This window comes from Phalacrocorax aristotelis, chromosome 11, assembly GCF_949628215.1.
Source record: "Phalacrocorax aristotelis chromosome 11, bGulAri2.1, whole genome shotgun sequence".
In the NCBI taxonomy this organism is placed as follows: domain Eukaryota; kingdom Metazoa; phylum Chordata; class Aves; order Suliformes; family Phalacrocoracidae; genus Phalacrocorax; species Phalacrocorax aristotelis.
The window spans coordinates 21,696,537-21,718,861 of NC_134286.1; the positions used below are offsets into that span (position 1 = coordinate 21,696,537).

The 22,325-nt window shown below is 48.3% G+C and overlaps 1 protein-coding gene across 1 annotated transcript; it reads right to left on the reverse strand.

The window, feature by feature from the left end:
- Positions 1-465: 465 nt before the first annotated feature.
- Positions 466-18,225, reverse strand: UPRT (uracil phosphoribosyltransferase homolog). The gene is made up of 7 exons (XM_075106261.1): positions 17,853-18,225; positions 11,272-11,314; positions 5,840-5,909; positions 3,518-3,580; positions 2,590-2,751; positions 1,715-1,813; positions 466-897 (listed from the first exon to the last, which is right to left on the reverse strand). The coding sequence occupies exons 1-7, from the start codon at positions 18,134-18,136 to the stop codon at positions 791-793; spliced, it is 828 nt and encodes a 275-aa protein (XP_074962362.1). The 5' UTR covers positions 18,137-18,225; the 3' UTR covers positions 466-790.
- Between the last annotated feature and the right edge of the window lie 4,100 nt (positions 18,226-22,325).

The following is a 22,325-nucleotide window of genomic DNA, read 5'->3' on the forward strand; positions in this document are numbered from 1 at the left end:
CTTTAAGCCCTGTTGCTCTGCAGACAGCTAGAAACCGAGTTCAGCTTTTCGCCGCCAGCTTCCTTTTCTTTAAAAGGGTTAGCAATAGCGCTTCAACCACAAAAGTTTGAACAGACAGAACTTAAGTACTGTGTGTGTAGAATTTCTGCTGACCGTGCTGCACCCACCCCGCCACTCCCCCGTCTGCCAGCGCCCTGGCGCCGCAGTAGGAAGCCTCTTTACTCGGTACCATTGGCCAAGACAACTGTGGGTGTTTTACTACTTGAAAATCATCTGCAAAATTCAAAGGGTTGTATCTTTAGTTCTCGGCCACTGTCTGAAGACTGAAAACGCCACCAAAAATTCCATGTGGCTGCGAAGAATGACGTTGGGTTCCAAATCCGTCCGCTTTGGAGGTGTTAGGAGCGGCTCTACCAGCTGACCTGACGTGATGTAAACGTTACCGCTAGAAACGACGTACAGCCCTTTGATTCAGTTGTTTTATTTTGCTCTTGCAAGCAGCCACGAGACAGGCTACAGAAGAATAAATAAGTTAAAGCAGAGAGTGCAGCAGTTTCTAGAACCCCGACATTGAGATGCTGGACTTTGCAGTGACAGAGGGCGCTGTTACTGCGCCTGATTCAGTGCTCGGGCAGTAACTGACCCCCCCCATCTAAGTCAAGTATTTCCCACTTTGGCCAAAAACGTTTTTAAACATGCCCTCAACCAACTCGGCAATAATAAAAGGTAGAAAAAAACACCCCCAAAACCTTGTCACATCATACAGTCATTTCCGTTTGTTCTGGGTGTGTCAGTCTGTTCCAAAGTACTTCTGTCCAAAGTGTGTTGGTGCAACAGGATGAACTTCAGTAGTCAAAATTGTGATCTCTGGGAATTCCTGGATGATAGATTTGGCACCTTTTGAGAGAGGGCAAAGGCAACAATGACTACAGCGCCGCAGCTGGATTTCAGCACCACATGCTAAATCACAATTAGCAGGATTCCGTAGGTAAGGCAGGCTCTGCTCTTCCATCACCGCTTCCTCTCTCTGCCTTGGCTGACTGTCTATGAGACGACACTTCCTGAACTTGTTTTTTGGGGTTTTCTTATTTGTTTTTTTTCTTTACCGTACAGGTACACACCCAATCTAGTCACCAACGCGGTTACAGACTGCCAGGAATAACTCTCTGCAGTTCCGCTGACTTTTTTGATAGTGATTTCTGCCACAGCCTATTTTTAAAACAACGCCCAAGATCCATTCTCCTACGTCACAGGTACAGATGGTCCTTTTCTGGATCCCCTTTTACAAGTTATGCTCTTTACCACGCAGACAGGAGAGTCCTGCCGCTTCCTTCACCTCAGCTCCTTAGAGAAGTGGTGTTCTGGTGGTGGAGCAGCCACCGCCAGCAACAGCAGGCCTGGCATTGCTTCGTGAGCCACCGAAGCACTCTGCGTGCTGCAAATTCCTGCTTCTGGCAGTACCTGACCACTGGCAGTTCCACCATTAGGTGTAACAGGCCTTTTCCTTCCTGCTACCCACTGCACTGCCCGCACCAAACACATCGCCATTCGCCCTCGGTTTTACAATTTAGCTTAAAAAAAAACCCTCTCTTGTGAGCAAAGCGATGCCGCTATCGTTATTTCAAAGGAACACCTCTGAAGCGCAGGGCTAATGTGGCTCTTCCCAATGTACCTGTGCTCACGGTCCTGTCCCCCCCGCGCCCCCTCAGCTTACCGTGAGGTGTGGAGAATAGGCTTAGCAGGATAATGACACTCGGTTGTACGCCGTGCTCTACAAGGACTTTGACAGCCTCAATGACGGTATTACCGGTACCTGAAAGGGGAAAAAGGGAGGGTTTTTACCCCCCGCCCAGTTGAAGAACTCGTCCTAGGCCATCCGAGACTATCCGTGTTAACACTGGGGCGTCACTGAATGCTGACACTGGCCCTTCCCCCTGGAAAACTATCAGCTCCGCATGTATTAATTGTAGAAAACGTTGGTCTCCTGATGAAGGAGCTTCATCTCTCCTCTGAAGCAGCCAACTCTGCCAGGCTTTAACCACCGAAGTCGGTGGATTTTATTAAAGCCCTGAGGCAAGAAAGCTCATCTGAAATCGTAAAATGGCAATTAAGCGCTCCATGTGGAGAACCAGAATTAAATCTTAGACTGGAAAGGTTACTTAATTCTGGCAAACTCCTTACCACACTTACCAGATTTTGTTTTTATTTTGCTGGTATTAATGGTATTTAATTTTAAAGTAATTTACTTCTAGGATTATAATAGTAATCCAAAAATGTCTTTTAATAGCATGAGAAAAATACTCTTTGAGTCTTTTCTCATGGCAAAATTTAAGAAATTAAATTTATATCAAGCCTTAATGCTTCAGCCTTTCTCCAAGCACAGCCATGCCCACATGATTTGCTCTGCATTCATGCTGGTGCAGGCGGGCTAATACATATTCTGGCACAGCCTGAGGAATTCCCTACTGTGTCACCTAAACCAAGCAAAAAACCTAACCAAAGCCCCTGAAATCTGGAAACTTTCCTGTACGTTCAGCACACTCACCGTTCAGCTGCGTCTGACGGTACGTAACGATGAAAGACACTTACTTAGTATTGGGTACATCAGAAGAACTTTTCTCCTGTAAATGTCTGGTGGAAACTTAGCGTAGTACACTTTCGCTCGCTGAGTCTCCTCGTCGCTCTGTATCAGGATTTTTCCTATGCGGATTGATCTACAGCAGTCTCGTAAACCTTGTTCCATCGCCTCTCCTCAAAATGAGCAGCGGGAAGGAAAAAAACCAACAAGTTGTTACACGCGAAGAGGCGGCACAATTGCAAGACGCTACAGTTGACTGGACAGGCCCAATACTCTATTGGTGACAAGGCCTAAAAAGGAGATTTTTTTTTTTTTTTTCTCGGTTCTAAGTGTTAAAAACACTTGAAGCTATTTTCCTTTTTTCTGTTTCGACAAAAAACCGAGTCTGCTTGGTGTTACTTAGCTCCTGGCTCTCAGCGGTCCCAGACACCAGTGCGAAGCTCTCACGGGCGAGAGCTGGCAGCGTCAAAACAACCGTTTGGGGTTTGGAGAACAGCTTTGAGCTCTGCCCAGAGGCGCCACGGGGCAAAATGCACTGCAGGACGCTGTGGAGCCACTGGATTTTACATCACGGAGACAAAGGTTTCCAGGGCGTTGGGCAAAATGCCAGCGACTGTGCCACCAGCGAGCACGGTGCATCTGGAGACCTGTCTCTGAGCAGAGCTAGTCAGCGACCGGCAGGGACGGACGCTTGGCCTGGCCGCTCACAGCCAGCAGCTGCTGGAGCAGAGGCCAGATGTCTGCTGCAGCTGTTTGGCTCCTAAAAAGTTAGTGGAACGCATTGCGTGCCATTCTGTGAGCAAGGCTACCTAAGAAAGAATAACAGCCGGCACGTTTGGGTAAAACGTTGCCGTAGAGAAGCGCTGTTGCATAGTTTTGAAAGGGAGTTGCTTAGAGTTGGTTTAATTCGTGCTCATTCAACAACCAGAAGCTGCCTACCACTTCTCATTATGCTGACCCCGCAGTTTCCCTTTTCAAATCTGACTCCTTCGTACTTGTGTCCTGTGAGAGGAAAGAAACCAGGCATCAGTGGCAGTGATCGCTCCCTCCTGCCCCATCTTAATGTCCCTTTCGGGGACGCTGTTTTAAGCAACCATGTTGTGTACAGAACCGAGATTTTCCCGAATACCCAGGGGACAGCGGCAAGCACCACATCTCGCCACGGGTGGCACGACCCTGTCTGCACACCATATCCTGCAGCCCTTGAACAGGCAATGAGAACAGGGCCACACCATAATGGGCAAAGAACTTGTGCTTTTTGGTTTTTTAAAAGTCATGTCAGAAAACCAGCAGAGAAGTTAAGTGATCCTTTCCAAGTATGTGTTTTATAACTCAGGTATTCTGTGATTATTTTAAAGGAAGGACAGTCTGCAAAATAAAGGTAAGCAGCATGTCCCCCGAGAAGCCAGGTGACCACAGTCCTGCACTGTAGCTGGGGGGGTCAGAACTGAAATATCATGCTACAGTGCTACAGTCGTTGTGTTCTTGTTCACTGAAAGAAAGAAGTGGGCAATGGTACGCATGGGAGAGGTACCAGCATCAGTACTGTCAGCTCGGGTTTCTTGTTAATTCAGAGATAAAGACAGCAAAGCAAGATTGTGCTAGTCGTAGTTCTTCAGCTCTAACCCCAGGAGCAGGTAACAAGCTCGCCCAGCACAGCTGCTGGGAAGAACATGCTGTGACGGCCCTCACAGGTGCTGCGTATTCCCCTGCGTGACTGAAAAAAGCCAGAAGGCTCCCTTGAGGGAGGAGGAATAGGGTGGTTCAGTGAGGGCCTTGAGGGGTGTGCTGTCCTGAGCGCGGAAGAGCAGCGATCACCTGTGCTTAGGGCATCTTACAAATGCTTGGAGGGAAAGCGCTCAGTAGAGCTAGGCAGGAATTCATGCGGAGGCCTCCGAGTTCTCAAGGGACGCTTCCTCCTGGGAGGGCTCGGCTGAGGCCATTTTAGCTCCCACACTGGGCACAGTGTTGAGCGAAAGGGCAAACACACGACTGCGGCGCTAGGGCAGTTCCAGACAGTGAGGCTCCGCAGCACGGCTAGGAGTAAGGGCGGGGTACTCAGGCTTTTCACCAAGGCAACGTGCGCTCAGAGGGAAAGGTCCGAGACTCCCTTTGCCCAGGGCGGCAGCCTGCTCCAGAAGAACTGGAGGGCTTCCCCGTGATGCTACTTGCAGGGGATCTGCCAGTCTCACTGTGCAATGTGCAATGCAGGGAGAAGATGGTCGTCAATCTACCCGCCACCGACTGACCTGCAACAGATGTGACGCCAGTGCTCAAGAAGTAAAGTACCTGCTTTATTTAAAGAGGAGCAAAGGTAAGTGATGGTGCCTCCCGAGCACCTTCCTAAACTCTGTCTGGTTTCAGAATTGACTGTTTTCAGCCCATCTTTTCTCTAACTAAAACTAAAGACATACAAATGATTTACTGCGAAGGGCACAGGGGAAGGGGGTGCGAAGGTAGAGCTGTTCTCACCCTGCAGAAATGCAAATGACAGTCTCGGGGGAAGAGGACTCGCCTGGTGCACGTCTTAGAGGTGCGCTGCGCGTTCACGGCACGTACTTGAGCTGCCGATGCACTGAGCAGCTGCCTCTGAGTAACACATGCAAGCTTGTGTGTCTTTACAGTTAATGGGAGCAAATCAGAACTACTGCAAAGGCTTCCCTCTAGTGTCAACACAGCCGCTTTTTATTTCCTGGTTATCATTACTCCCAGCTGCCCCCCAGTCGCAGAGAGGGATTTAGGCTGGCATGGCAAAACTGCTTGTGCCGAGTACTTTAACAGTCATGTGAAATGTCATCAGTTTTAATTCACTGTTGCAGTACGGGCAGGTAAACTGATCTTGCACGTACACCGGTAAATTTTCATCACAGTTTTGCAAGACCAGTTTAAAACCTTAGTAAAATGACAACTATTAAGGCGGTACGTTTTGCTCAGCTGTGTTGCTACGCAATTCCTGGCTTTTTAAATTCCAGAAGGGACCTTAGTTGTGTACTCTACCCTGAATGTTGAACTGTTTCGGCCTCGGGCTCCCCAGGGAAGTGGTCACGGCACCAGGCCTGTCAGGGTTCAGGGAGCATCTGGACAATGCTCTTAGTCACATGGTTCAGTTTTAGGTAGTCCTGGGAGGAGTGGGGAGTTGGATTTGATCCTTATGGATCCCTTCCAGCTCAAGATAGTCTATGATTCTTGTAAGAGTTCCATCCTTTTTTATGTTAGTTAAGCTTCCAGTCCTACCTAGGGGAGGAGTAATTTCCCACATACCTGTTGGCGTGGTCACGGTACATTCTGTGTATGGCAGCTGATTCAGGCCCTCTTCAACCACAAGTCTGATCTGTAGAACCAAAGAGATCAGTCAGCCCAAAGGGATTTGTTATCTAGGGAGATAAGATACTCTGTGTTAGTAGTTGTCACAAGTACCAGGTGAACACCTAACAGCCTGAAGGGTCCAAAAGGCTCTCTTTAATAGTAGTTAGGGACTGAATTTAGAGACCTGTTGGGGGTGATGACTACGTTTTGCCCACCAATCAAATGAAGGCATTACAAAACAAAATTGGGGGAAGGGGGGTGGTTCATCGGCAATCATAAAACCAACTTCACTTTTAGCTGCCGGGCACAGGCATCACAGGCAATTGTTTCCTCCACAAATGAGTGCAGCGACAATGCAACTTCATTTTGCTGAATGAAGAAAATACTAGTGAGAAAAAGGGACAACTTGCCCTCTCTCAGTCCCCCATCAGCTAGGCTCTGAGGGCGATTCTCACATCCTGCAGCGGGGCTGCCAAGGCAGCCACAGGAGCTGCAGCAATGTAAATGCACCAGCCAGTGCCCAAAGAGAAGTCAGCAGCTCTAGAAATCTCTTTATCACCTCCTTCTTCTGGCCCCTGCCAGCTGTGGTTACTGTGGGATGCTCTCTCACACAGCACAGACGGCCCAGTTCTGCAGGGACACAGTAAGCCACACACCCCTCCAGCTCTCCCCTGGCGCTGGCCCTGCAGGTCTAGCCCAGGCAAAGTCACCGAAACACATTCATCTGAACCCAGAATGATTGCCCTTGAAAGGTGCTCTGGGTATTAGAGATGTAAAAATTCTCTCTGCTAGCGAGCCAGAGCCTCACAGGCCAGAACTGCTCGAGGAAAGCTACTGCCGAGCCAAAGACGAAACCTGTTAAGCCAAAGTCACCCTATGATGGCAGAAATTAGGTGACTGCTCCTGGGACTGCATACTGCTCGCTTCAGACATTTCGTATTCCAGAAGCAGGGCAGAGCAGATGGGAAGATTTTTTTTCTGCTCTTCCATTCTGCCCTAGTTCCTATCACACAGGCAGCCTCTACGAGGAATCAGAAACAGTCCCTCTTTGAAGATATTTTTAGTCATGTTAGTATGAGTTTTTCCCCAAGAGCTGGGTTTGCGGTAGCCGTATTCAGAGGCGGTGGTCGGACTGAACCAGTGAAGGGGTCACCGGGTGCAGCTGGCACGTAATGGGAGCAAAAGCCAGAAAAAGCAATTCATGGGGTAGTATTTTCACTGTAGTGAAGCTGCATGTGGGAAACAGGTCCTTGATTGTCAGTCCCCTCTGTGCTCTGCTCATTGCCTGTTCAGTGGCTCCAGGAAGCATACGTAGGGAAGCCAGCTCTACTACCTTCCTCCTCCTCTTCTTCCTCCCATCTCTCTGCAAATAGGGGTTTTGAGTCGGGCACTTTAATCCTGAGGCTGAAAGCACCAGTATTCTTCTACTGAAAGACACATCTTCTCACATAAACAAGCCAAGAAATACCTCATTTAACTTTAGCTTTCTGGAACATTTGTACACAATTGTTTTTTAACATTATTTCACCCAAAAAAAGCCAACCTATGAGCCAGCTTTGAACACCGGGCTCTTTCTCCACTATGCTGTCATGCTGACAGGGTTAGCATCACTCCACGTTATCTGCCAAAAGTATAGAGTAAACTAGTGAAAGTCTACAGGCAAATAATCTCCTTGGGTTTACTACACATATCCATGTTTTATAGAGGCTGGGAAGGATTCTTCTCTAAACTTGTCCGTGTTGATAAAACATTCATTTCTGCACTACGCCTTCTGCCAGCTCACGCCCGGGGATTATGATTCCCACCTCTTTTCTCTCTGGCCCTGAGAACCAGCAGCCCTGCTCCTCTCCCAGAGAGGCGGCTGCCATTGCTTGGAAGCTGAGACAGGTATTATTATGGCCCCGTGTGAAGCAGGGGAGTAAAGCTTTGGTCCCAAGGTAGAAGAGTTTGACCAGAAGTAAAAACCATGAATTAAAGTTATCGATAACAACATCTATTTTTAATTGGCGGGGAAAAAACGACGCTAAAAGGGATGTTAAATTCTAGCAGGCCTAGTTAATCTCTCAAGGCTTATGGAGTTATGCTGAAGTTTTAGACTAAGCATTTAATGCTGATATATCAGTGTGCTCATTTATTACAGTTCTACATTTGATATTTACCCCAGAGCCTTTGCATTAAGCAAAGGGAAATATTGTTTGCTTCAAACCTTCATTAGTACAAGATCTGTTAGCAAAACCAACAGTGAATAGAGGTCCAAGGAGTTTTAGCTAACTACCACATAAACATTTCAAGGATAAGATAATGTTAGTGAAATCTACCTTTTCTCAGCCAATTAACCACATGAATACGGGCTCCTTACCACACTCAAACACCACTGAAGAAATCAGGTTTGACCAGTTCCTCAGAGTCCTGAACAGAGGAATTTGGCTATAGGTGGCTATGGAAAGCAGGCTTGACAGGAGGCTCCTTTAGGAGAGGTGTAATCACTAATTAAGGAAACCAGCCAGGTGCAGTCAGAGGTGGTGCTGCTCTGACCAGACAAGGCTGGAAAAATGGGAGCCCTTTTAGAGCCACCCCAAAAGGTATCTGTGATCTTCCGCAGCTGCATGTTACACCTCTTCCTCCTGCCTGCAATTTGGAAAAAGGTGAAGCACTTAAATGCCAAGAAACCAGAAGTTAAATCAATTCTGGAGCAATGACACCGCTCAGCTGGTGTGCAGCAGCACCAGCTTAACGTCACAGGGCTGGGCCTAGCTTACCATGTCCCTGCTACTGAGCCAGGCCTTGGAAAAGAATTCTCAGGTGGTCTCAGTAAAAGCGCTGTGGGCTTTGCGAGCATCTCACCAGTTCTACAGCAACCCTGCAAGCAACATCAATTAAATGCTTCCTCGGCGCATGGGTGCTGGGCAGCACACACGCGAGGGTTCAGTGTGAGCCTTCTGCACCGAGAGGAGCTGCCTGCCAGCATTTCTCAGACTGGTCTCGCTACCGCTTTGAGGTCTGCCTGTCCAGGTATCTGCTACTGCAAGTCACAATGACCGACTGTCTCCTGTGAGAGAGGCTCACTCCCCACAGCTGCCTCTCCTCTTTCACAAACACAAGATGGTTGTCTTCGGCCTCGTGTCTTTAACCACACATCTTTCAGCTTCAGGATCACAGCACTGGCAGTGACTTTCAGACACTCCCTGCTAACCCTTACTGCCTGTTAACTCCATTCTCTCACAGAATCTTTGTGTCATCCCCTCACATGTGAAACAAGCTGCCAGAAGAAAAAACTGTACTGCCAGAAATCCATCAGCTTTAGAATCCCTCAAGACCTCTTCCTGTGGTGACATTGTGAGACACTGCCACTAACAACTGCCAAGCCAGGAGCAAGCTTAACGTCATTCTCATTTTCTCTCTGCAACAAGATGTATTTTGTTACCCTACAATCCCACGCATATGTTTCTTCTCTTCATGTATTGCATCTTGCCACTAAGCTCTGTTTGCTAACTGGGTGGAAAACCAGCAGGTCTTGATGATGGTTGCACCCCACCTAGTACAGGCCATGTCCCACAGGAAATCGTAGCTGTTCTGCACCACGCCTTGGAATAACGTACAGAAAGTGAGATAGGCCTATGTATTGTTTTGCATAAAATTCCTCCTACAAAATGGAGAGCAGACTAGCAGGTTGTGTAGCAAACATCTGCACGACCAGCAAATGCTGGCCAGCCCATAGAAGGCGCTGGTACAAGGCCCTGAACTTAACTCACTGCCTGGAAGCTGCAGTTTCTAGCAGCGAGGGGGGGAAAAAATTGGTGCTTCCCTCAGGATGGTGCAGGACCTCAAGTAAAGTGAGAAGGTACGTGCGCGAGGTCCTTCGCACTGATTCGTGACGATAAGGTACAGCCAAGACTGTTAAGGGTTTTCCTGTCAGTATTAGAATAGCCACTGTTTTATTTCTTTTTTAAAATACAGATTAGGAATATAGTGCTTCTCTAAGTCAAAGAAGTTGGCAGGAATGAATGCTCCTTAAAGGGTGTGGCATGATGGGAACCTAACAGAAGGTCAAATGAGAATGTTAACCAGAAACCCTTCCTGTGAAAGGAGTCCTGGTGGGGAAGGGGCCCGACCCCTGCACTGGAGACCCACACCCTGTCAATGCGTGCGACTGCTGGTGTTGGCCTTTGTGGGCTTCCTGAATCTTACCTGTGCGGTTAAGCACGTGAAGAACCTGAACCCACAAAACGCAGGAAGAATGACAGATAGTTTGAGCTAGTCTTTCGCAGGTGGTGGATGTTTCCTGGGCTGCTCCTACTCGTCCAATGGACTGTAAAGGACATGTGTCTGTTTAAATGGTATCTGCTGAGACCTGCTGGCACAGAACGGGCCCGGGGCTGCGACCTTCCACCTGTCTGTTACGAAGTACCGTTGGCCAAGAAGGCACTCCAGTCAGTCAGCTGAGCTATGAGTTACGGGTGGCGGGATTTGTTGGCTTGGGCCTTTACTGTTCTTGGTGAGAGGGTCTGTAAGAAACAGCCTCAAGAAAGGAAAGACGGGGGAGAAAGTAGAAAAACTGCAAAGATAAAAAGCACTGCAGTCACAATCTTAGGTTGTGGTCATATCTAAGCCCTGAGCAAGCCTGGATCAGGCATGGATTAAGATTGGGCTCATCACAGGAAAACTGCCTGCTGTAGCAGATTGTGCTGGTAATCGCATGGTCTCTGGACTCCTCTTTGCTAGAGGGTGGAAAGAAAGACTTCCCTTATTAATGCATGGGGATTTGCAAGCAGCAAACACCCTCATGAATACAAGGCAGCATGCGTGTGGGCGTGAGTGTTGTGGGTTTCTTCAAGCATGTAATTTAAATGTTGCATTCCCAGTAGTCGTTGTTCTGACTTACTTAAATGTGTGAAAACTTCAAATTTTGCTTTGTCCCTGCTAGTAACTACCATATGGCTAAAAACAAATTCCCAGCGTGGATGCACCCAGAGCTATTAATCTAATCCACAGCAAGTGCCAGGAGGCACTTCTGCATGCAAGCAACTGTTAACATCTAGACTGTAAGAAATTGTACAGCTCTGTCCGCAAGATCAGAAGTACTGTTTCAAAGTAAAACTGAATTATCTCTAGCCTCTGTGCATCTGTTTTTCAACAGTATTCTCTTATTACTACTGTTCTCTCTACTGAAGTGGTTGTGTTTGATAATAACATGGTTTCTGGAACCCTCTGAGATGAAAGTAGTCCATAGCAGAGAGCAGAAGCCCCTACGCAGAAAGCTGCTATCAAACAGCAATTTCCTTTGTATAGAAAAGTTGCTCTCACACCACCACTATTCCCGCCTGGAAGACCCGTTTTATGGAAGAGTTACAAAGAACAACACCAAGAAGAAGAAATTCTTCACCTACCAGACGATCAGCAGAAAATACGAAGTCTCCTCTACTGGATTTCCTGAAAAAGGTAATAATTTATATTTTAAATTGGGGAATAATTTTAAAAACATTTCTTAAATAGAATATTAATTCAAGGACAACATATTCTAAAGGCAGTTCAGAGAAAAGTCTTCTACCATACACAAAACTTATCCCACAGAGATTCTGCTTCATGGGTTTCCCGCTTGGTGGCAAAGATCAACACGCAGTGAGCTAACGCAAGGCTTTGCCTCATGCTGCTGGCAGCGCTGCTGCACTGTACCAGCAGCAATTAAAGCATGAAAACATGAGGCTGATACTCTGTAGGTTTTCCGCTGTACTACCGGTCCAGCTCCATTCCAAAACACCTCACAAGCTCAGATGTGCACCAAGGTGGCACATTCCCTACGGCTCTGAGCAAGGGAGCTTTGCTCCACCCGTTCTTAAGTCAGTCGGAAACCTGGGGACAATGGTTATGCAGATCCCAGCCCTGAGCGCCAGTTATCAGGTGTGTGTTCCTGATAAGCAGGATAGATATCTTATCTGGAATTAATTCGTAGTGTGACTAGATTAGTGAACTTGACACTAAAATGAGCAGGGATAAATGACTATTCCATGAAAAAAACTCTGCCGTCTTATTAGATTGGGTGCACCTTTTTCCTCATGCAGGGCATGGCTTTTGGCCCATGCAGAGGGCAGACTGAGCTCACTTGCCCCCGCCACGTGCTGTGTAAGTATGCTGCGTTAAAAGCCTGAATTTTAAAAGCAGATTTTAACACCTTGCCTCCCAGGTAAAGACCACTCTCACTACGTAAGATCAGGACAAATTTCCAATTACGGAGCCAAGACTTAGAGCACGCTAGCCTTAAAAACAGACAAAGCATCAGCATTGTAAGCAGGTCCTTTTTAGTGAATTTTTCTATTAATCACAGCAGGCACACCCCTCTCATTTTCAAACCATGATACCCTGGACATCTCCTTAAATACCACAAAGAGAGTTTTGCGTTTAATCCCCAAGATTCTTCAGTATCTTATGTTTACAGCAGTAAAAGTCAGGAGGTTTGTCTGCTTGTTTTTTGGGTAACTGGTAATTTAGCCACATAATCTCATTTATTTCCTTTGCTAATAACACATTATTAAAAATGCTGAGTTTGGTTTTCCCTTCTTTCTGGTAACAACAGGGTATTCCTAACTTCCTGCTTCTTTGACATTAAGCAGAAATGCCGTGCTCAGAAAAACAATCCCAAATTGACAAAAAACAACCCTTGAAACCCTATGATCATACAAACTGATTTTATTAAGATTTTTGAAGAGGTTCATACTTCCATCTATGGTGTGTATAAATATTTTTTTTTAAAAGGGAAGCAGCAAAGTGTGTAGGTGGCACATCTAGGTTCTTCCAGACTCTGGCATTTCGGAAAACATAGCCCTGTTTCTTGAACGTGTAGTAAGACAAACCCAACGTCACGACTGCAGTTTTGACTGCAACGCGATACACGTTGAGTGAATAGTATGAGTTATTAATGCAGATTACTAGGCTTTAAATCGACTACTCTGTCCTTACAGAGGCACAGATGTTTTTACACACAGTTCACTGAACACCCTTGGTCAGTCACGCCTGTTTGATGAGGGGAGGAGGGCAACAGAACACAAGGGTGCATAAAAATGAGAGACAAAGGACGGTGATACTGACAATGACAGACCTCTCCTACACCAGGCGCTGGAAAGCTGTGACCAGATTTCAAGCCCCACATCACATGAGAATTGCTGGGGGCCAGAAAAAAAAAAAGGCATATGTGAAAACACAGTAACTGTTCCCCTTAAATACCAGATAGATGTAGAGAAAGTAACAATTGATGGCAGACTAGAAACTTTCAGCTTCTTAACCGAGTAACAAGGCAACATCTAAACAGGCAAGGCATTAAAACCTGACTGTTGTAGCAGGCGGCTAACGTGAACATTGTGTCAACCAATATATATTAGTTTCACGTTGTTTCTGAAGGTATGGAAGCGTGGTCCGTGTACAACTGAAGTCACCTGCACGTCTTGAAGAATTTTTTGGGAATGTACCGTAATACAAAGTAACTGCAGGGTTTCTTCCTGCTTTAGCACTTGGCCCTAGTTACAACCACTGATGCGGCTCTAGGCTATGTGGGTCGTGGTCTGACGCGCTTTAGCAATTCCTATTTCTCTAGTTACCTTACAGAGAACTTCTTGAGAGACACCCAGGGTACTGTGATGGCACGACTGAAAAAAAGCTGCTTCCCTAAACAGAATTTGTAAAAGGCCTTTGTAAGAACGCTTAAGGCACCGGATGAACAGTTGCCATTAAGGGGAGATGATGTGACTGGGAACAGGACCACGTTCTCCCCGCAGCAATTCTGTACTTAACGTACTTCAGTACTTAATTTTTCCTCAGTGCCTGGGCTAGGGGGTGGTTTGTGAAAGGGATCCCACCCTTCCTGCCTGCAGCAGTCATCTTTACTCATCACAAGCGAGTTACACGCTCCTGAATCATCCTACTCTGTACAGCACAGTCAGCACTGCATGCCCTTTCGCTTTACTGCCTTCATTTCTGTGTTGTTCACTCAGTTCCCTAGGAAAGAAGCAGCCTTAGCAGAACACAACAGAATGATCTCACATAATAGACACAATTACCTTTAAATACCTCGTTTAAATCATGTGTATTGTTAAATCAGGAGTTAAAATCACGCTACCGATCTGAGCTAATGGATTTGCTTCTACAGAAGCCAGAGCTATACATTTCAAATTGCTGCACTACTCATTTCAGCTTCCAGATCCCTGGTTCTAATCTGCAGGCCAGGAATGACTTTGAGATCATACCCTCCTTAGAAAGAGGCTGCTGTTCGATACTTGAACGCATCAGTTTACATCCCATTAGAGGACTCAAAATTCATACCCAGCACACGGTGCAAAAGGCATCTGCCCACCATTGAGCATTCGCTGGACAGAAAAGTGACTGAGCCTGAGGGAAAACCACACAAACCCACACACACCCAAGTTGAGGTGATTTATCCATCTCCCCGATTCTGGCACGCAGACCTAGTTCTTGTTAACTTCAATGAAGCAAAAGAAATACATGGTCATTTTAGTCTATCAGACAGCCGTTACTGCTTCAGCCAGCTGCCTCTGAACCCACCACAGGACGTGATGACTGGCCACGTGAAGGTGGGTTTTTCTTTTACAAACTGGACAGTTATTCTAATTGAAAAGCCATGATTTCTTTCCCTGAATCCTCTCAGGAACAAGAAAAGAGCTTTCCACTCTCCTGAGCAGCTCACAGTACGGACAAAACAGAGTCCCTGAGGTCTTCTGCATCTGGCCTGACCATCCCTAGCTCCGTGTAAGCATGCCTGATTCTAACTTGCATTGCACTGGGAGAAGCTCTCCCACCCTTACTTCACAGTAATAGGCCTAAGTTGACTGTTCTTTCCCCACTTTTGTTCTGTTTCTCTCCCCCCAGTAGCCTGCCTTTTAACTTCTGCCCTTTTCATGACCTTTTCAGGCGTTTGCTGTACCTGGAACATCCATTTTCTGCAACATTAAGTAATCCAAATATCCTCCTTGAGTTAAGGCAGCTCTGCTGTAACCTGTTCTTTTTTTAATCTGGAAAGAAAGATTAAGTGGTAGATATCCAATTGCCCTGTAGATGGGACAGCTTTTCCCTCTTCCCCAAGCAGTGTATGTGAACATGCAGTTTTTGTCAGTTTAAATCGGATTTTTTGACCAGTAGCTTCTCTCAGCCATATCGCTCCTCATTCACAAATACAATGCTAGGTCTGAGAATTTTCTTTTAGCACTTGGTTTGAATGCTACAGTGGTCATACAGTCGTCTCTTAAGGCAGATTACACCTGCCCAGGGAAAGGTTACTGCAACAGTGCATAAGAAGTTCTCTCACCCTTGCAGCTGAGCACATTTTAGCATCTTTCTGAATGGCAGACACTAAAATAGGCCAGTCCGAAGTCTCTTACTTACTGAGATGCAGCTGACCACCTGGGACAGAACGTAACAAATAACATTTCCCTACTGTACTTATCTACAAAGCCTGCACCTGCCTTTCTAAGCAGGCTGTCATCCAGCTTTCCTCGCGGGTTGGGAAGGGAGCTTGGAAGCGACCGTTACATCTCCACTGCTGGGGCAGCGTCACGCTCAGAATAAAGCACAGTTTGCTATCACTGCAGCTGTTATGAGTAATTCATTATTCACAAGTCCTACTCTATACTTCCCCTTACCAAAGCCTTGTGCAATGAAGCTGATGCAACTCTAAAAAAAACCAAAACATCTCTTAGAAGTTAAAATACCAGCTGCTGGATAAGCTCACTATAAAGAGAAACTTATTAAATGTATTTGCAAGAGTTCAAAACCTACTTACAACAAAATAATAATTAAAAAACCTAGCTGGGTACTGTAACCACATTGCTAGTACTTGCCTAGATCTCAAAACTATATGCTATTTCCTTTTCGTTAACCTCAAAACCTTTTATAAGCCATCACCAAGCCTAGTCTGGACTTCCTCTCTCTCCCTCTCTCTCTTAGCCCACTTACAACTTCCCTTTCTGCTGTGCAGGGAAGCTGCCAGGCAAACAGTCTCACTGGCAGAGATGCTTTCTATGGTCTTGCCCTCCTTATATCAAGGCTGCGCTACCTGCGTGCTCCTGCATACAGTGAGATTTTCTTTTTCCACAATGTTCTGAAGATTTAAAAAAAACAAAAACAAAAACAAACTAGTTTAAGGTAACATGGTTCATGTAAGCTAATAAAATTAATGTAGGTATTGAGAGATGATGATTAGTTTGGGATAAAAATGTATTTGTGTTATTAGCTACAAAGTTAAGCACTCAAGAACCAGGAAGTACCAAAATGGAGACTACGCAGATATGAAACAAGGGGAAGAGCTACGTCTGTGCTGTGCGTTAGTTATTGCAGGTGTTAGAATGCCAACGCCTTGCAGGAGGAGAAAGTTTTATTCAGAACCTGATCACACTATTGATAAACTTGATTTCACACCTCTGTCTGCTGGCGGTTCTTGCATCACATGAAGCAAACTGTGCCTTCAATAGCTGGCTGCTACTTAGGTTTGTCGTATGTTGCATGCTAAATTTAACACCTTATAATATCACCTTCCGAGTGCTGAACAATCAAAGCTACAAATGCGATCAGTGGGAGGTATGCTTTCGACATCTGCGATGCTATCTCAAGCATAATGAAACATTTGGTCTTAAGCATCTCACATTGGATGCTCAGCAGCGGGGCACAATTTTGCAGGGGTTTCTGCACTTCAGCTTAAGATCTGTAGAACTGGAATAACACCTTCGTGTCTCACAGGGTATGGTGGCAGACAGGACTCCTGGTGACACGAAGTGACAATAATGGAAAAGAATGCCTTCAAAAAAGGCAGTCTCCTTTCAGGTAATGTGCCCCAAGCAAACAATCTGTTCTCCCCTTGCCTGCCTCCCTCCTTAATGCTGTCTACCCCATTCCTCCCAGCCCACCACGGTCTAGTCTCTATGCTATCCCCAAATTTGTTCCAAAACTATTCTTTCTGCCTCATTTGTTCCAGTCCCTGCTCCTCAAACATCCGATTCCAGCTCACCTTCCTTTCATCTAGTCCCGCTTTTCTCCAATCTTCTTTCTTATTTCTAGCTCTCTCAGGCAGCCCTTGTGATTTGTTCTCTTCTGGCCCAAAATCCTCAATAACCCACCCAACACTAACACAGACTGCAAAGACTTGGCCCTTACATTTTCCTTAGCGGGGCAGTCCCGATCTTCAGCAAACTCGTGTGACTTCCCTGCTGTTTATTCCCAAACCCGGCACCGGCCCTTTGCCAACCTCCGAGCGCAGCCTGCGCCCCTCCTGCACCGGCCTGGCCGCAACCCACCCGCTCCCGCCCGCAGCGCGCGGCCCCCGCCGCCGCGGCCCCGCTCCGCGGGCACCGCGCTCTGGCGAGAAGCCGCAGCCTCCCTTCCAAAGGGGTTTATATCCTTTCCTACGGCGATGAAGATGCGGCAAGCGAGCTCCGAGCCTTGCCCCGAGCCGCGGGGCGCAAAAACCTCGCATCGGGGAGCCCAAAACCCAGTACGAGGGTTTAAAAGCGCCGAATTAATGTCCTTTGTCTCCGTCGGCCCCGAGGCGGAGCTGGCTACCGGAGCTCCCCGGGAGCGCTGCCGGCGGCTGAGGGAGGGGAGTCGTCGGGGCCCGGTCCCGTCCCTTCCCGCGGCTCCGGCCTCACGTCACCAGAAATGGCCGCACGGCCGCCTTAGCCCGGCACGGCAGCACGGCCCGCCGAGAGGCCGGCCCGCCCGCCCCCGGGCTCGGCCACCGGCCGGGACTACTGGGCTGCCGGGCAGCGACCGCCGCCGCATCCCTCGGGAGGCTGCGCCACGCACGGGAGCGGGCGCTGGAAGCCGGGCTCGGCAGGACTGCGGCTCCCTGAGGGAAGGGCGGCCGGCGGTGCCGCCTCAGCCCCGCACATCCCGCCTCGGCGCCCCCCAGCCCGGGCTTCCCGCCGCCGCCACGCGGACTCCCCGGGCGCCGCCCGCCCCGCCGGGCGCTCACTTGTCCCGGATGATCGTCTGCAGCTCCCGCAGCTGGTCGTTCATGGGCAGCAGCTTCAGCTGCGGCCCGATCGGCTCCGCGCCGCCCTCTCCCGCGGGGATCGCCGGTGCCGCCGCCGCCACGCCATTCCCGCCGCTGCTGCTGTCCGGGCTGGGGCAGCCGCTGTCCTCGCCGGGTTCTGCGAAGCGGATCAGCCGGGAGACGCCGCCCGCCGCCGCCGCCGCCGGCTGCTCGTCCTGCGGCCGCGGGCCGAGCCGCTGGTTCTGGCAGGGCATCGCCTCCATGCGCCGGGGCGCGCCCCGCGCCCCCCCGACCCTGCCGCTGCCACCACGCCGCTCGCGCCGCCAGCGGGGACAGGCAGCGTGCCCGCTCCCGTCGCTCTATTGGCTGCCGGCGCCGCCACTCAAGGCCATGGACCGAGCGCAGGCACGGGCGGGGCGGGGCGCTTCTGGCGGCACCGCCCGGCGCGGTGACGTCGCCTCCTCGCCGCTCCCGCCGGCCGCACGCGCGCGCCAAGGGCCTGTCGGGGCCTGAGGGAAGGGCGCTGCGGGGGTCCCATCTGCCCCAGGGCCTGAGGGAAGTGCGTTAGGGTGGAAAATGTGTTCAGAACAGACAAAAACCCCGACATTTGCATATTGATGTCAACTGTGAAATACAGGGCAGAATGAAAGAACAAACTGCAGTAAAAGACGAGGCTTTATAAAAAGCTATAAAAATTAGCACAAAGGATTCCCACAGGTATATTAATTCAGGCCTTCTCCAGCACCAGTTTTTATCAGAGAAGCCTCCAAGACAAGGCTGATATTGTTCCTAATACACCCATTCTCATCCTGAATATGTCTGATTTGGACTGCGTCTAATCCTCATCAAGAAATAGTAACAAGCCACATGCTTATTTACAGGCGGGTAAGAAGCAGAGCTGGCAACTCGTATGCTCACACGAAACCGGCCTCACGTGCGAAGAGCGTGTCCAAGGGAGGGAGCGTTGCTGACAGGGAACAGGTAAGGTGCTGACAGGTCTGTGAATGCTTTCTGTGCAAGGACCAGAAGAACTATGAAGAAATCCCATTCATTGCTTGGCCAGAAGGTGGTTCCAAATCCCTCCATCCAAGGGAAATGGCATTTCTAAAGATGGGGCCGGGCTACACTAAACCCTTCAAAGGGAATGTTGAAGCGAGTTATGAACCCAAAGCTACGACTCCCAGGCAATTCTTGGAAGAGAAAGGGCTGACCAGGAGGTTGAGGACAGCTTGCAGAGACGTGTCCTCACTCCGCATGCCCTGTGAGGAGAGCTCCGCCCCAGGCACGAGCTTCACTTCTCAATCTCGGCCACAGGACTGCGACACCGTCTGTCAGCTGGATACCTGGAGGAAGGGGAGCAAAACCGCAGAGCTGCCCCAAAGCACAGCTAGATATAAGCATGGCCTTAACGTAATGCTTCCTGCCTGCCTCCCGGAACAGCAACTGCGCTGCTGGCCCATGGACTTCCATCTGGAGGTCCTTCCTCCATTTTTACCCTCTCTCTCTCGGGCATTGGGAGCGGTTCCAGGCTGTTTGGTGAACGCTGCAACAATTCCCAGGTATGGGCACGGTACGATGCTCCCCAAGACCCATTTACTGCTCCGTTTTACAGTGCCTGCTGTGGCTTCCCCTTTTTACAAGCAGCTAAAAACAACTATGGGCTTCTCCCTACTAAGCTTCACTACCCAGTTTTGGAGCTGGCGGTAGGTGTTGCTGCGGAAGAGATGTCTTTCTGTGGCTGAATTAGGTGGAAGCTTGGTAGCACTCAGCAAGGCAGCGGAGGCAGTGCCCGCACGCGGAGGGATCACAGCGCGTTTGTCGCGACTGAGAACTACTGAAACCGCAGAGGGTGTCACTCCTCACTGACAACTAGACTGTTTTAGCTCTCGTACAGAAGGAATTATTGCACTAATAATGAACAGACTTTGTCTGCTCTACGCGCTTTGTCTTTCTGTGCTCTACTAAGAAATGACTTCCAGAGCCGAAGGGCGACACTGAGGAAAACGTTTAGGAGCTCTTTTGTTGCTGTATTTTCCTGTAGCATCCACGGATTTGTCTTCCCATCTCTTCTCACTGTCCCCACCTCTGCCTTATCTTGCTTCCCTTCTCTTTAAAATACCTTCTTGCCCTCAGGGGACTAGAAGCATCAACTTCAAATACAAAGCTGACAGTTAAATTCTGATATAGTGATGTTTACTGCTGGCCATGCAGTGTCAGCTAATTAACAGTTTGACTTGTAGAAGTTTTAGAGCTTGGTTAAAAATAAGCATTCAGAGAGCAGTTACTAGGATACAGCACAACTCGCATGGGTTTGAAATGTGACTCCTGACAGCAAGCAAACCTAAAGACAAAAAATAAGTTTTAAAAAAACAAAATTCAACCGACCTGGCCCTTAGAGGTGGACCCAGCTGTGTTATTTATTCCTTACTCTACTCAACTCATGCCACGCAGATAGCAGTGCCAAGCATCTCACTGAACTCAGTGAAAATAGCACTGGTCTTTACGCAACGCAGGCCTTGCTGGTCCTTTGCATTCTGGTAGCAGCTCACAGCCGTTTCAGGGGTGGAACTGCGAGTGTGCCAGGTGTTCTTTCGGAAATAACATGGGAGTTATACTCAAAAATATACTCAAAAAAGGGCACAGGAAAAGACCTTACGGAAGAAATGCAGGCCCCCCCCACTGACCAAAAGCCAAAAGGTACCAAGAGCGACCAAGCTCCATCAGACTCACAGGATATGAAAAAGTAATCAGATTTCACAACTTACTGTCCAATACTTAACGAAATACTTGAAGACCGTTGCAGCGATATACAAGCAATACAACAAAGAATAGGCTAAGAACAGTAGAAAGAACTTGTAGTTAGAAAATCCAATGCAGTTATTCACCCTAGAGAACAAAAGCAAAGTTGAAATCAGGATACGTACGGCACACGGTTGTAACACCACGAGCACTACAAGTTTGTTGGTTGTATTAAGCCTCTTGGTTGTACAACACGATGTCGTCAATAAGGAGCTCCCCTTAGTGGTCACAGTGAAATAGAACGAGTCTTTTGTCGCTTGAAGACTCCTTGCCAGGCCAAGTGAAAGGCCAGTTGGTACCACCAGTAAACTTGTCCCAGAGGCAGGCTCTGATTACTCAATGCCTCTTTCTTGTCTGCAAAGGTCATCAGATCTGGGGTTTCTGCGTGACTTTATTCATGTACAAAACTCAGGAACCAGGTTTAGTGTTTGTCTCAAAACTCAGGTTTGGAAAGTCCTCTTCAGTTTAGGATTACTGGGGAGGTTGAGGTGGGGAAGTGTTTGTGTTCCTTCTGATTTCTGATATATTTTTTTAAAAAAGGAGGCGTTTAAGAGATTTAGTGGCAGAAATTTTTAAGAAGTATGAAGCTTAATTCAAACAAGGCTAAGTTGAAGTCCCTTTAAAATTTGAATAACAGTCAAAGAGTGAATTAGGTAGGTCAGGACTTTGGAGTTGTTCTGTGCATGGAGAACTAGAGTCATATTCTACTGCTATGCATGGAGAATTACAGAGGATGCTCCAGGAGTGAGCAGAGGTCACCGAGAGCAGAGCTGACGAAAGTGCTTGTTTTCACCGCAGAGAGGGCAGCGACGTGACCTGGCAAAGAGGCCTCGCCATCCTCGCTGCTGCCTGGCCGCTCTTCAGAAAGACATCCAACCTCAGAGAACACCTAAAGGTAAATTCTTTGTGCCAGCAATTGGTTCTCTAAAACGACTGTCCACGAACACACGCGCTTCCTGTGAACCCAAACATCCTTAAGCTACTCCCCTGAAGCACTGGCGGCTCGGCAGGTTCTGTGAGTTTGCTTGCCATTCACCTCTGCAGCAGCCTGCAGGATGGCTGAAGGTTAGCTCTCAGCTCTGTGAAGCCCCACCTCATCACGCAACTTAACTGCAGCGAGAACAACTGTTTTGCTGAATAGGCAACAGTCTCGTCATCGTATTTTGATGTGGGCAGACAGAAGGAAAAGGCTGTTTTGTTTCAAGTTGGCGCGTTTTTATGGGGCTTAACTGGTGTGGAAAAGACAGAGCCCTCTCCGGTATATCTGAAGTCAAACACCTTCTTCTCGTGTGTCTCGGATGCGCCCACGTCCAACTGAGCAGAAAGGTGTAAACCCTGGAGTTTGTCCCACCCGTTTTTCTTCAGGACTGTAGCTGGTTAACTACAAGAAATGCCGTTTTGTTAATGTGCATTAACCAATGACTTTCCCTATTACCATTGCTGCCTCCAGACAAGGAATCGTTTATGGAAAACAAGGGCAGAGGAAACAACGTGCTTTGGCAGCTTTAAGATCACACACCGAAGTTTGTGAGAAGTCCTGTGGCTGGCTCAGCACACAGGCACCCCGGCCCTGCCCTTTTCCCCCGTGCTAAGGCAGCCAAGATTGCCATAACGCCCTTCTCTCAGGCCCCGGGTCAGACGGGACCCCGCAGT